The sequence below is a fragment of the Sprattus sprattus genome (assembly GCF_963457725.1).
Source record: "Sprattus sprattus genome assembly, chromosome: 6".
In the NCBI taxonomy this organism is placed as follows: domain Eukaryota; kingdom Metazoa; phylum Chordata; class Actinopteri; order Clupeiformes; family Clupeidae; genus Sprattus; species Sprattus sprattus.
This window is the reverse complement of record NC_137925.1, coordinates 29,587,252-29,602,707: the sequence shown is the minus strand read 5'-3', so window position 1 is coordinate 29,602,707 and position 15,456 is coordinate 29,587,252. Positions and strand designations below refer to the sequence as shown.

The 15,456-nt window shown below is 49.2% G+C and overlaps 1 protein-coding gene across 1 annotated transcript; it reads right to left on the bottom strand.

The window, feature by feature from the left end:
• Positions 1-1,007: 1,007 nt before the first annotated feature.
• Positions 1,008-14,923, bottom strand: lnx2b (ligand of numb-protein X 2b). Its single transcript, XM_080840374.1, has 9 exons — positions 14,474-14,923; positions 12,132-12,319; positions 10,197-10,393; positions 5,872-6,342; positions 5,426-5,557; positions 3,876-4,050; positions 3,495-3,738; positions 2,870-3,028; positions 1,008-2,293 (listed from the first exon to the last, which is right to left on the bottom strand). The coding sequence occupies exons 1-9, from the start codon at positions 14,893-14,895 to the stop codon at positions 2,158-2,160; spliced, it is 2,124 nt and encodes a 707-aa protein (XP_080696500.1). The 5' UTR covers positions 14,896-14,923; the 3' UTR covers positions 1,008-2,157.
• Positions 14,924-15,456: the final 533 nt, after the last annotated feature.

Here is a 15,456-nt window from a genome sequence, read left to right as displayed (position 1 = left end):
AATCAGCCTTCAATTTCAATATCAATTCAATTTTCAAACCAAACTATTATGACAGTGAAATAAAAACAACTCCTTCCCCTTAAAACAGCCTAGTACACTCAATGTGTCAGCACACAGGCCTCCAGGGGGCAGTATAGGGGAAAGAAGGGAGAAATCTTGGCATCATGGTAGGAATCTGCAGACTTTTTTCTGATGTCCATCAATACACTACAAGTACACTACAAGTGTTGCTCTGGGTGTATTGGTGACATGTCTGCTGGCACCACCCTGTGTTTTCTTTAGGCCAGCTGCGTCCTCCACATCTGCAGCTGCAGGGAGGCGACAAACACCTGAAAGAATGTGACAGGCCAGAGGGCCTCCATGCCGCCAGAGGGGGTTTCAGAGAGGCTTTGGTGTAGTGCCCCCCCCCCCCCCCCAGACTTGTAAATCATAGTTGACATCTCTCCCTTGAAATATTATTTATTTTCATGTTGATATATAGTTGAATTATTGTATCTGTGCATCCTTGGTCTTGTGATGGCACAAATTATTGATGGTTCAGTGTTATTCCACAACTATGACCTAAAAAAAAAGCACATTCACAATATCTTGAACATTATTTAATGCTATCTATTTGTAAGACGCCGTGTATTCTGATCTCTACATAATATTCAAACATATTCTTGCATGATGGTATACTTAATTTCAACAGCAAGATTATAAAGATGCAAGTTAAATTTGTTATTTATTTGTAAGCAAACTGAAAGTCTGACAGATTTGTTACATCAGTTTATTCTCTCTGCAAAGTATTTTGCGAAGTATTCATACGGTCTGGTCATAACGGTCTGTGTGTGATACCTAACTAACTTAATTACTTAACATATTTGTGTACCCCGTCATCACATTTTTAACTCCTTAGTGAGTGAACCTTAACACATGATGAAACCATAGTGCTTTATTATATAATCACAGGATCCCAGGGGTGGCCCTCTACGTCTGCCATCCCAAGGGGGAGAAAGGAACCAATCAGAGAGGCCGAAATGGAATGCATCCATGTGTTTGTGTGTGAACACATTAAATCACACTTTCATTCTAAATAATACATCAGGTTAAGAACATGAGAAGCCAAAAGAAAAGAAAAAGGAAATGTTGATTGCAAGTTTTTGGTCTATTGGCATTTAAGGCAGGTGTGCGAGATTCATCCTTCCTATACATATGCAAGGCACCCACAGAAATCAACATTCATCACGTTGCATCCAACAAAACTTCAAATAGATAGCCAATTATAGTATCAAATTAATACTGCAAATCTAAAGTCAATATGATGTTCTAGCACAGTTTAATAGTGTTTGGTAAAACTTATTATAGAAGAATATCAGCATCAAATTATTATCCACTCAGAAATTTGGTCTGCTCTCAGAAGTATCATCCCACACTCAACATCCACTTGTCTGCAGTTCTCATATGGACTAGGGAAAAGAAGTTATATGCGTCAGAGATGTACTTAAAGTGGATGAGGGCATATTACATGTTCTCCTTTAAACATGCCTTCATCACAAGAGTAACATTGCTTTACTGATTCAACACAAAACAGGCAACTCTTAAGTGTAACATTCAGCCAACTCTCAACAATCTCAACAACTCTCTAAAAACAGACATTAAAAGTGTCCTCTGTGGTAAAACCTTCCGTCCGTCCGTCCGTCCGTCCGGCCCCCCTGTCCATCTTCCTCACACCAAAATGACACTGATGAGACAGCCATCCAAGATTCAAACAGAAACCAAAAGATAAAACGCCTTCAAGACTTTTGCCCGAACATAAATGTGTATTCCTTACATAATCCTTCATACTGAATGACTTCCTGGTTCTTGATTGTCAGTTTTCTTCCCTGATTGGCTGTCATTGGTCTCCAGGGGCAGCCATTTGTAAGCCAATCACAGGAACTGGCCTCAAGTAACTGTAGAACGCCAAGCCAGTGATTAAACTCTGAATAAAACATCAATAGCAATTAAAATACTTCCACCGAACCCCAAATCACCCGTGCTGCGCCCTGGCCAACGGAGACTTCAGGATAGAATGGACTTGAGACTTGAGACCATTTGTATCAAGTTCTTGATGGCGATGCACAAACGTACGGAGACCAGCGTCCAGACGACAGACTTAGGCTAACAGGGGCGTCTTTAGACCAGGCTGCCGGGCCAGGAGACCACGGTGAGAGTGACCTTGTTCTTCTGCAGCTTGAGCATGGGGATGAGGGACGAGTTATTCATCCCCACCGTGGAGGCGCCGTTAACTGCCACAATCTCATCCCCGCACCTGTGAGAGCGCAAGCATACAGCAGACATTAGAAGAGCAGCATTGTATCAAGCATACAGACATGAGAAGAGCAGCATTGAATCAAGCATACAGACATGATAAGAGGACAGTAGCATTGAATCAAACATACAGCAGACATAAGAAGAGAAGAGCAGCATTGAATCAAACATACAGCAGACATAAGAAGAGAAGAGAAGCATTGAATCAAACATACAGCAGACATAAGAAGAGAAGAGAAGCATTGAATCAAACATACAGCAGACATAAGAAGAGAAGAGCAGCATTGAATCAAACATAGAGACATGAGAAGAGAAGAGCAGCATTGAATCAAACATAGAGACATGAGAAGGGAAGAGCAGCATTGAATCAAGCCGAAAGAGAGAGAGAGAGAGGATGAGAGGAGAAGCCTGATACCCCCACCATCACTGATGATAGTGAAGTCAAGTCCAGGCTTTTGTGTTCTTATTTGATCAGAGGCTAGTGTAAAATCAACACTTTTCTTGTGAAAGTTAAATTGAAGAACCATAGGGCCTATTACTCATCAGCTGTGCCATGTGGAGGATGCTTTTGACTCACTTGAGGCGCCCATCGAAGTGGGCTGGTGTTCCAGGCACTATAGTCTTGATGAAGAATGGCTGCTGGCCGCGCGACTCCTCGTAGCCCCCGACGATGCTGAAGCCCCAGCTCTCATTGTTGGTCTTCATCAGGACGATGTCACGGCACCAGTGCATGTTGCTTGAACGGAAGAATAAAGACATCTTGATATGGAGACCGTACAACTAAACTCCAAGTCAATAATGGTGACTGAGCTTGTGTCGTAGTCATAGAAGTAGAAGGCATAGTACTAGTAGTAGTAGTAGTAGTGGTAGTTTTAGTAGAAACTGTGTGCACAACGTGTCTGCAAAACACATCTATCGTAACGTGTCAATTATCGGACGCGTGTGTTATCGGCAAACGTTCTCGTTGTAATGTTATAGATTGTTAATCCATTATTAAACTTAGCATTTTCATTGTTTAAGAGAATGGCCGATGTATGTCACTGTCCGATAACTGACATAGCTACGCTAATGAATGTTGAGCTCCTCATTTAGAAAAATGATTTGTCATTCCTTCTGGTGAAACGTTTCCAACATCTTGTCATCTAAACTAAGAGTCACAGCAGAACAGAATGTCCCTCAGCTTGACCACGCCTGAGTCTCACCTCGGCAGGCCTAGCCAACGGGTCCAGAGCGGGGCCCAGTTGATGTCGTCCTCAGAGGGACTCTCCACGGCCTCCTGCTCCTCCTTGTTGGCAGCGTCTCCCTCCTCCTCCTCCTCCTCTGTGATGGTCCGGACGACGCGGAGAGCCACAGACGGCTGGGCTGTCTGCGTCTTCAGCACTGACACCGCCTCGTTGTACGTCAGTTGGGTAAGGTCAACACCATTGATGCTCAACAGCACATCACCTGGGCAACAGGAACCATAGCAACAATTAGCCACAACTCAATAGGCTTCATGCAAAACATACCAGACAGATGCGCGCCACTGAAGCCAGATGATTTGGATAATGGCGTGATGACGCAGATGACTGAGCAGAGCAAACCTGTTCTGATGGTGCCGTCCCGGTGCAGGCAGCCGACGGGCTGAACGCTGGTGATGTAGACGGGCAGGCGGCTGCGACAGTCTCTCCCGCCAGCGATGGTGATGCCCAGGGAATGGCGTGGCTCTTTCTTCAGGCTCACCGTCTTCTCTTGGCAGGAGAACCCACTGGGCGGTTCCTGCACCGCAACATTTGACATTAGGACATTTGACTTTAGGACATCAGTCACCAGTCACCATTTACAGCTGCAAATATCATGCTGTTGTGTTTGTCTACCGGCCAAGTCCAAAGGAGATCAGTATGGACTTTATTGTGTCGTCCTGATGGTTTAATTACTTTGCTGGGAAAGCTTCCCCACTCTGGAAATGAAGATGTCTCTCCTCAGAGGCCAAAGGAGCCAAGATAAAAATATAATGGAGTGACCTCCTGTGGGGATACTGCTTGTGCAAACAAACACGTCAAAGTGACACATCCCTGAACCAGCAGAAAACACCACGCGCAGAGGAGAGCATGTGCCAAAACTCTCAGCTACCATTACAGCACCTCTGCCCCGGACCCCCCGAGGTCTCAGGCCCTTCAGCGTGTGGAAGGGGACGGGTGCTAGAGGGGGTTGGGAGAGGAGATCTCAGGCCCTTCAGCGTGTGGAAGGGGACGGGTGCTAGAGGGGGTTGGGTGAGGAAAAGGGTGAGGGGCTAGATCTCTCCTTCCTACCCAGCAGGGGAACCTACCCCCCAGCAAGAGCAAAGGCTTGAGCCCAGCAGGCTAAAGCTAACTGTCACCAGCTTTGATCCTCTGCCACTGAAATCCCCCCTACAACGCCACACAGCACAGAGGATCCTGGCTGGGGAGAGAGGGGAAATGACCCCTACCTACCGCAGACACCTTTTGATCAGTGAGAGGGGCTGGAGCCGAGGAGAGGAGAGGAGAGGAGAGGAGAGGAGAGGAGAGGAGAGGCCAAGAGAGGAGAGGAGAGGAGAGGAGAGGAGAGGAGAGGAGAGGAGAGGCCAAGAGAGGAGAGGACAGGAGAGGAGAGGACAGGAGAGGAGAGGACAGGAGGGGAGGGGAGGGGAGGGGAGGGGAGGGGCCAGGAGAGGAGAGGAGATGAGATGACAGGAGATGAGATGACAGGAGAGGAAGAGAGGAGAGAGAGCAGAGGAGAGGCGAGGAGAGGAGAGGAGAGGAGGGGTCAGCGCTGCATCTGCTCCCTTCACCTCCCCGCAGCGCAGAGGAAGTGACACGCTGGAGGGTGTGACCCCAGTGCGGTGTGAAGAGGGGCACTTTCACAGCACCGACAGCAGGCTTTTTGCTCCCGCTCTCTCCCCCTCACCGACACACTCACTCTTTCAACCACTGTTAAGTGCTCGTCCTTTAGTTCTTCACTCTCTTTTCAGATCATGCTGCCTTCCCTACCGTCTTCTTCAGATCACGGTGCCTTCTCTACCGTTCCCACTTCTTCAGATCACGGTGCCTTCTCTACCGTTCCCACTTCTTCAGATCACGGTGCCTTCTCTACACACACACCAAAACCTCTCCAGTGGCAGGGAGGCACTTACCTTCATATAGGTGGAGCGCCGTCTGAAGAACTGCTGCTCAGGGACTCTTCTTGCCCCCCGGGGCACAACTTCACCCCCCTCCTCAGGCTCTGGGTGCCTCATCACCACAAAATTCACTCGCACCTCACTAGCCTGATATACACCACAACACAAACACAAACACAAACACATACACAGACACAGACACAGACACAGACACAGACACAGACACAGACACAGACACATACACATACACATACACATACACAGACACAGACACAGAGTGGTCAAGTTCCTTGATGGCATTTAGATTTAAGACAGTTGCACATTCAAAACTTCCTAACTTGACAAGCCCAACAGCAGCTATTAACTATTGTTAATGTTCAGTAAACTGTATGCTTGTGCCTACCTGAATGATCTAAGCAGCGCTATTGTTAATGTTCAGTAAACTGTACGCTGGTGCCTACCTGTATGATCTGAGCAGCGGTCTCAGGGGTGCCGTGACGCAGGTCGTGCCCGTTGATGGCCAGCACCTTGTCGTTGTTGCGCAGCTTGCCATCCTTGGCGGCCAGCCCGCCCGTGAGCAGGTCCAGGATGAAGACGCCCGACTCATCCGACTTGCGGATGAGCTTGATGCCGAGGGGCTCGGAGCGCTCCCGCTTCACCAGCGTGACCTGCGTGACCGTGCCCTGGGGGTGGTGTTGGTGGGCAGCATTGGCATGGTGGTGGAGGAGGTTGGAGGCCTGCGGCGACGCATTGGACGAGGAAGAGGAGGAGGGGGACAGGTTGGCGGCGTTGGTGGTGGACAAAGGGTGCTGCTCGAGCCGTGGCTTGAAGCCTTTCTCCTGCATGACGGTGATCCGGAGCAGGGAGCACGGGCGCCGAAGCACACCGATGGCCCGGTTATGGCTCACGGACGCCAGGCTGGTATCATTGACCTGGAAGACAGAGACAGAGACAGGGAGAAGGCAGGGTGTTAAATGGAGGGTCTGAGACCTCAGTTGAGAACACTTCTCATGGCAAGGTTCTCCATGTTGTTAACACAGGATACACTATGAGGGACATCTCTAGTCTCAACGAGTGCCCCAGGCTGTGACGGGTAAGAAAAAATATGTAGCCAACAGTCTACAGCTGGCTGTTTATATGGATGTGGGCTTTTCAGGGAATACGAAAGGGGTTAAGCGGTTGCCTTTAAAAACAGCTAACTGCATTTAACATCCAACCAGAAGCAAATACTTCGCATAAGACCTAACAACATGATGCATTGTGGGAAGAAGAGGCTGCACTCTCCACTAGACGTCCAAACATTTCCACTCAGCTCAGCTGCTCAGCTGCTGGGTATTATTCCCAAGTGGAAACGAGTGAGTGACGTCTGCATGCCTGAGGGGATTGTTTATTTTGAGGTTGCGACTTGATTAGACTGCAATGAAGCTACATCACTGTGTGACTCCAGCTTGAGTAGACGGCAATGGGGCTACTTTGTGGTCAGGGCATTGGAAAATGCCGCCTCTCTTAAAAATAAAACAAGTGTGAGCGCTGTGGTCGAGAGGACGGGGTAGAACATTTCAGAGGTGAATGAGGGTAACCTCCATCTCTGGCCCTCGCGTCCTTTCCCTCCTCCTTTCCCTCCTCCTCCTCCTTCTCCTCCTCCAAGGACTGTATTAAAAGAAAGTCTCAAAATAATTTCGCCGGCAAGCCTACACCAGCAACACAGTGCCGCTCTGACTCGGGGAAACAGCACAGGCTCTAAAATCAATGCCATCGATCAGAACCGGGAGGGTGGGGTGGGGGGGGGGAGGAGAGGAGAGAGATACCATTTCAAGGAATGAGAAATCAGATCTTCACTGCTTCGGCCATATCTCGAATACGCTCCTCACAAAAGCCAAATGCAGTTCACATCAAGCTACTGCACAGCAGCCCATTGGCCAGGACAGCTTCTCCTTCAGGCCTCTGTGCATGGGATTGGTCAGTGGAGAGACAGGGCTTAAAGGAATGATAGGCCTGGGATTCCTGAGACCAATGTGAGGCAGCTCTGTTGCTTTGGTTTAGTGTGGCACAGCAATCCAGGACTGCTGGGGGGAGAAATCCTAGGAGAGCTTGGGACTGGGAAGACCAGAGGCCAATGGAGAGCTTGGGACTGGGAAGACCAGAGGCCAATGGAGAGCTTGGGACTGGGAAGACCAGGGGCCAACGGCGAAACTGGGACAATGTGATGTCAGAGGCGGAGGTTAACTCACTGTCCTTGATTCCACATCGCTGAGCCTACCTTCCACATGAACAAACCACATTCATTAATAAGGTTGCGCACTAGGAATAACTAACTTCACAAACTCTGGAAGTTACGTGTTTTTAAAAGCCTTCTTCCAATCTGGAGCTGCCGATGCATAAACAGATTGGGAGAGAGCAAAAAGGGAGCGAACAGGCAGACATTGCAATGAGATCAATCGGATGATAACGGTATGTGAAACCCCTGAATAAGGGCCCTATTGTGGGATTAATCCTGGAGAGAGACCAACAGAGCTGACATTTGAACTCACTTCACCTCAGGAGACGGGCTAATGTTTCACGTACAGTTTCAGCTGAGTTCCAAGAAAGACTCGCAGTCAGAGGCAGGACACACGGGCCAACACACAGTCCACATCCTTTGACCAGCCAAACTAATAGCTCACCCCCTAACAGCAATAGCGTAATATCGGTGAGAGAGCTAGTGGAAAACATTTTTTCTCCACTATTCCAGTCATTCTGAGACCTGTCCTTCCTGTCGGTCAACATGGCGCCCCCGGGGGACCAAGCTCACCGCTTTATTATCTGACAAGTGATCCTCCCACTCCCAACGTCTCACTGAACAGGACACTTTAGGACAAAGCAAACAAAACTTTTCTGCCCTAGGCATATCCATGTGGAAAGAAACTAGAATGGAAAAAGGTGGGAGCAATTGTTGTCCCATCTCTGTGAAGCCTGATTTACACTTCTGCAATCTGGTCGTAGAGGGACACTTCAGAACGCCTTGGCACGCCTTGGCAGCACCTTCCCCCAGGTGTTAACGCCCATCCGAGCCCTCGGAGAGCTGGTCGGAGAGGAACGCTTTTTTCTAACTTTTCGTAGAAAGTCGGAGAGAGTCCTTGGCTGTGAGTGACCCCCTTGGCCGGAGTAGTGCCTGATCCCAGCAAGAGCTGACAGCTATTAAAGTATTTTGTACAAACTACCTTAGCCCCACCGAGTCAATGTCTCTCATACGACTGACACGTTTAGGTAAATTTTATATGAATAGCCTGCCTTTATTAAACTCCAGCATCAACAGTAAAATGAACTCACTCACACAAAACAAGCACCTTTAAACGCACAAACGTGGGCAAGGGCGAGATAAGCATATTGAAATTAAATTATTCACATTGCAAGAACGGATTTAAATTGCCGACACATGCTTGGCATCTGCTATGCCTAAATACAACTCACGTTATATACTACACCAGCATTGACTAGAAATATGTCCATACAGTAGATTTCCCCTCGTTTTGTATTGTTTTAAACTCTCCAGATAACAGTTTATTTTTAAACTTCTTCCATTATACGAATGTTCCGGCGGTAATCGCGTTGTCACACCCAGGCATAAACAAACTCCCGCATAGGAAGAAGGTTGTTATCCTAAATGGGATTTATTTTATTGTCAAAAACGCGAAGTGGAGTTAACTTACAGCCAACACCATTGTATTACAAACACTGACAACACACACACATAATGAGAAGGTAGCCTACACCTGGCGATTCTCTTACCTTTAATCTTTCACCTTTGAATAATGTAAAACAACGTTTTAAAGCGCTGTTGCCGTCCTTATAAGTGTGTCAATAAACCAAATTCTGCATACTGTGTAGGCTATGTCAGTGGCTCTCAAACGAGGACTTTCGCCCACTACACTTTCATGCTCGTATTTATTGCAGCGCGACCAAGGAAAAAAATTCCTTGGTCGCGCTGCAATAAATACGCTGACGACAATAAAAAAATTCACGTAGGTTCAGGTCACATTTTCATCCCGGTCCACCATCTAATGTTAAAACAGTATTGAATAATGGTGCGGATCCTATAATGGTCTGGCGGTAAATTACTTTCAGCACCCACAGCCATCGTAGAAGTGTATAGGGCCTATAAGTACGATCAAATCCTTCTGAATCCGACCGCCCGCCCATTTTTTTTCGAGGACGGAGAAGGATGCAGAAGTGTACTTCAGGCTTGAGAGTTTTACACACACACACACACACACACACACACACACACACACACACACACACACACACACACACACACACACACACACACACACACACACACACACACACACACACACACACACACACACACACGCGAATGTAAACAGATACCACTCCGGTGTGTACACTTACAACACTGAGCAGAAACCAGGGAGGTTTTCCAAGTACATGGTTTAGTGACAAACCTGGACCTTCCTCTGAATGAACTTAAGCAGGTTTGTCTCTAAACCACATACTTGGGGTACCCCCCAGGACACACTCCATACCGTTGCAGTGACCAGGAAGGAATAAAAAAAATACACACTTATAGCCATAATTAATAATTATTAATTACCTGCAGTGAAACATACCACAATATTCTTCACTGGCATGAGATATTCTAACATAAACTAACTTTCTCAAACAATAAGCTTTATAAGAAGGAATGTTCTAGGTGAGCGGCCATGTTCTTTTCCACAGAGAATCACACATATTACCTATGTTTTCTTTTATTACCTTCACCTTTACGTCCTGGATGACTTCTCACCTCAAGAATGTGGTCTCCAGGGGACAGTTTGCTGCTACGTGCAGCGACAGAATCGCGCACAATCTCCTGGACGACGATGTTGCCCAGAGGGGTGTCCTTCCCCCCCACTATCCGCAGGCCCAGGTCCTCCTCGGGGTCGTCCCGGAACAGCTCCACCACCACGGCCTCCGCCACCAGGCTGGACCTCAGGTGAGTTTCTAAAAGAGAAGAACAGTAGTGAGAAACTATTCCACTAAAGGACACGCATTGAGTCATTAAAGCTGACAAACTTAATTGTGAAATATAAAAGTAAACTCAGTAACATAAACACAGCTCCTTTCTCTCCGTTTCTGGCTTGACATGATTGGATATAAGTCGTCAGTCATTGGTTAATACCGAGTGGGATTGGTACACAGCACCGAGTGATTTGTTATTGTTTAATGAGAGTTCAGAGGTATGCTCTTCTTAGGATCCTTCTGAGCTTCCAGACGGTCACCTGATGTTTTCAAATGAATGTTATGACTTTAGTGCCAGGCGTACAGTTGGGCAATATCTCCAGTCTCAGCCAAGGGGCTCCAAGTGTTACAGCTGCCAGGTGTTTGTTTTTTTCTTCTCTTAGTCCAGCTCTGAGAACCACTATGGCCATGTGGCTTTGTTCAGTCTTTCACACAGACCATGTTCTCAGACTCCAGTCTCTCTGGCCTCGTCTTGACCAGATTCTCCACTCCAGCAAAAACTTCCAATCGCCAGTTCTTCATGGCTCTCTATCTTAGTGTGTTTGTGGGCACAGTAAAGCACTAGCGGCTACTATATTGTTTTAGAAAGTGTCCTAATGCGTTTCCAGTGGGTTCTCTACTCATCTTAAATTCCCAAATGAGTTCCTTTCCTACTGTAGGAGGTCTGGGTCTTTCACCCCCTGTTTGACTGAAACATGCAGCTGTGTCCTGCCTCTCTGGTCCAGCTCTTAAGGGCCTCTGTTCAGCTCTTATCTCCATCCTGTCCTCCCTAACTTGGAACATCCAGCTTCACTTATCTTATCCTTCAGTGCTCGTCAGCCTGCAGCCCCCCCCTGTTAGGTGGCGGAGTCAATTATAAGGGGTTGAAATAAATTGAGTGTGGGTAATGACCTCACCACACTTACAATCCCACACCTGATTTTGTGATGACAGTCCCCTGTGAGTCATCATGCCACATCATCCTGTTCATGTGCTGACTTTCCACTGGAGTTCAACTTGTGCATGTGTAATCACATAAAACCCCTTGTTGCCAGGTTACAGTGTGATAAACAGACGTTGAGGCGTTGCAAGGGCGCAGGTTACAGCAGACGTTTCCGTGTAGACACCCTCCCTGTGATGTTATCAGACAGTGACTGGTTCGTCAGTGTAACACGCGGGGAACGATCGCCCTCCTCCCACACACTGGCACGGACACATCAAAGGACAGGGCTGTTTTGTTTCTGACAGTAGGTCAACACAGCTGGCTCTCCACTTCCTCCTCACTGCCTGCCTTTGTCGACTTTTCACGCTTCAGACAAACCCCCCACCCCACATTCCTTTCCTTCCTTTCTTCCTTCCAATATGGCGCTGTTTCATTTCTTCTCATCACCGAAAGGTCACCGTTCTGAGTTTAGTCCATGGAATCGATCTGAAACTATATTGACACCGTTTTGAGTTTAGTCCATGGAATCGATCTGAAACTATATTGACACCGTTTTGAGTTTAGTCCATGGAATCGATCTGAAACTGCATTGACATCGTTCTAAGTTTAGTCCATGGAATCTATCTGAAACTGCGTTGACAGCAAATAGAGTATTTCCAGTTGAACAGCAGCCGCCCTGCGGCGTGTTTCTCTCCAACCCAGGCCAAACTGATTTAGTGATACGTTCCGTTCAGCTCAGCTGAGGCTCATGAATCAAACCCCCAGCTTTGGCTGTATGAGCAGAGAGAGAGCTCTTACCCTCCTCTCCCTCCTCGAAGGCAGGGTTGACCAGGCCGGGCTCCGCTGGGCGGCGGGGAGACGCGCGGGAGAGGGGAGGGGTGGATTTATCGTCCTCTGCCTCTGCTTTGCTGCTGGCCTTAATTTCATTCCAAGGAGGCCTCTTCCTCCTCTCTGCCTCCTCACGCATCCGCCTGAAAGCAGAGCATCTGAGAGAGAGAGAGAGAGAGAGAGAGAGACAGAAATAGATGAGAGAATGAACATAAGAGAGAGTCAGAGAGAGAAACATTTGTGGGTAGTCTGCCTATACTGGTAATTAACCTCAAAAGACATCCTTCACGACATGGCAGTGGCAGCGGCAACTAAAAATATCTCCCCCACACAAATGCTGACAAGCGCTTTAGTGTTCATACTCTGCACTCTGTGGACGGGAGAGGTAGTGGGAGTGGATCTGTGTTCATTTATTAGTGTTCATTCAATTAGAGGCGCTGGTGAGGAGGATGCGCACACCCCCTGGGCTGGGGCTAATAAGAGGGAGGAAGAGAGGTAAAGTAGGATGGAGGGGAAGCAAGGGAGAGAAAGGGATGTGTAGAGACAAACAGAATGAGAGAGGGAGATGGATAGAAAGTGAGAGAGAAGGAGAGGGATGGGGCAGAGAGGCTATGCAGATAAGCAGACTCCTTTTACTGCACTGCAGGGAGAGGGAGAGGGGAACAGGTCAGGCTGGAGCAGAGCTCAGGTCAAAACTGAAGCACTAGCACCGCTACTAGCACTAGCTCTAGCTCTCCTCTCCCTCCTATCTCACTTTCACCCTCCATCTCCCTCCCTCCTTCCTTCCTTCCTTCCCTCCTTCCCTCCCTCCCTCCTTCTCTCCCTCTCTCCCTCCCTCTCTCCCTCTCTCCCTCTCTCCCTCCCTCCCTCTCTCCCTCCCTCTCTCCCTCTCTCCCTCCCTCCCTCTCTCCCTCCCTCTCTCCCTCTCTCCCTCTCTCTCCCTCTCACTCCACAGCCCAGCACTGCGTCTGAACTTTGCCTCCTCTCTCTGTTTACACTGGCCCACGTGAAATGAGCACAGCTCAACCTTTCGCCTCTGGCTTCTTCTTGCAAGCGGATGGCTGCAGTGGAACAGCAAACACTGCAGGCGTGTGAGTGAAGCACATAAGAGGCAGCTCAGGCACTGCAAACGTGCAAGCGAAGCCCATAAGAGGCAGCTCAGGCACTGCAGGCGTGTGAGTGAAGAGGCACATAAGAGGCAGCTCAGGCATCGAGGGCTGTGCAGCTGCCTGCCTGCCGTCCTGGGTGGGTTCAAGTACAGTGCAGTTTGATCATGTGCGGAGGCTGCTACTCCGCTGCCCGAGGGAGGCATCTTCACATGGAGGGTGTTCTCACTGGAACTCTGGCAGCGCTGAGGAAGTGTGTTATTAAACCTCCTTACTCACCATCACCCACTCAACAACCCACACACACACACACACACACACACGCACACGCACACGCATCACACAACGCACACGCACACACCTCGTTACTACAAGATGAGATAGCAAGACTGATCAAAACTCAAAATGTGTCCATTCATCATTTTCAGTTCACAGTCCCTCTGATCTCACCCTGATACCACCCCCAGAAAACTCTAAACACTAAACGTGCTGCCTTGGTCCATCCGAATCATTCTGGCCTTTCCAGAAGTTCACCCTTCTCCTCTGCTCCCTCCCTTCAGCGCTCCCTCACTCACTCTGTCTATTTTCTTTTCAGCTTCCTGTGTCACGAGATTAAGCGTTTCCTCTCCTCGTCTATATTCTTGAGAATGTTTGTCCAACTGTCTGGGTAGAGAACTGGGTGGCCATGTTCTCATTTCTGGGGTGTGTATGCAGCCTTGCCTTAATGTGTTTCTGCATTATTCATGTAAGATGCAAGTGCTTTATATTCATATGTTTGACCCAGCTCCATATACAGTCACCCTCCATCTCCAAGCGACCCCTCTGTCCCCTGCCTCCTCCCACTCACATGTCACCTCTCTACACTCCCTCCCTCCCTCCCTCCCTCCCTCCCTCCCTCCCTCTGCTCCCCAAGGGTTGTTGGGGCTAGTGGCTAGTTGCTAGTTGCACTAGTAGAAAAAAACCCCGTCTCCATGGCCGTTGTACTAGGAGGACTATTGGCTGCTGAGTGGCGACCATTAGCACCTAGTCTAGTGGCTTCCCCCATAGCCTTCCTCTTCCTACTCCTTCCTACTCCTTCCTCATACACTATTACAGTAGCGGGCAGCTGGATGCTGTGTGGAGCTCAGTGGCTGAAAGGTGTCCAGTTCCCCAGTGTGGATGTAGAGCTGGTGAGGGTGCACAGGGGTTGTGGGTGTGGGCACTGACCTGTTGTGCAGGTGAGGCTGGAGCTCGCAGCGCTGCATGCTGCCCTGGCACTCGGCATGGAAGGGGCACAGCACGCTCAGCTTGTCCAGCAGGTTTCGCACCAGCAGGCTGGAGGGCCGGCACTGGGGCAGCTGGAGCCGCTGGCGGTCCACGGGGCAGAAGTCCTGGTCGCGCAGGAAGCTGCTCAGGCACTGGTAGCAGTAGGTGTGCCCGCACGGCGTGTCCATGGGCCGCAGCAGGGGCTGCAGGCAGATGTGGCACTGCAGCTCGTCGTCCACGTCGTCCTGGTAATCATACAGGTGGCCCTCGGGGCCCTCGTGCACCTGTCCGCACTCCTTGCACACGCGTGCCCACGTAAGAGCCCCGGACGCCGGGGCCGCCATGGTGGACGCACTCGCTGTGGGCACCCTGGCCTCTGTCATGGCTGAAGCCCTGAGGCCCACGCCCTCTCTCCCCCTCTCCCTCCGCTTCCTCTGTTTACCCCCCCGAGGGAGCAGCCTTCAGCACCAGGCCCTCCGCTTGCCTTTCTTAAAAAAAGCCTGGCACATCTACTTCATCAGACGCATGGCACAGAAAACTCAAAAAGCTGGAGAAGCACTTCACGCAGACACGTTTGTGCTGCAGCTTGATGACCGTCCTCCTCTTCTCTTCATCGCGGGTTTCTCTAGTGGAAAGAAAAAGAACAAAAATGAACAAAGAAAACTGAGGCAGGACGTAGACTTTTTTTCTTTGCACCCCCCCCACTCCCTCCCTCTGGCTCGACAGGAAATGACACAGATCCATGAAAACGGCAACAATATGGAGCAGCCTGCAGCTGTGTCCTCTCCCCTGAGCTTCCACAGCCAGACCAATCCTGAAGGTCTGCAGCTGAAATGTCACCACTGCCAGCTTCATTAAAAAGGTTAAGCTCCATGAAATGATTAGAGAGCAACAAAGTCAAGCCTAGCCTAATGGGGGAGAACAGTGTGCTCTGACAGAGTGAG

Excerpts from the sequence above, each read along its gene's own strand:
- lnx2b (XM_080840374.1), bottom strand. The coding sequence starts at position 14,895 with ATGACAGAGGCCAGGGTGCCCACAGCGAGTGCGTCCACCATGGCGGCC. Across the intron at positions 3,739-3,875 it reads GGACGGCACCATCAGAACAG|GTGATGTGCTGTTGAGCATC; the intron begins GTTTGCTCTGCT and ends CCTGTTGCCCAG. Across the intron at positions 2,294-2,869 it reads CACTTCGATGGGCGCCTCAA|GTGCGGGGATGAGATTGTGG; the intron begins GTGAGTCAAAAG and ends GCGCTCTCACAG.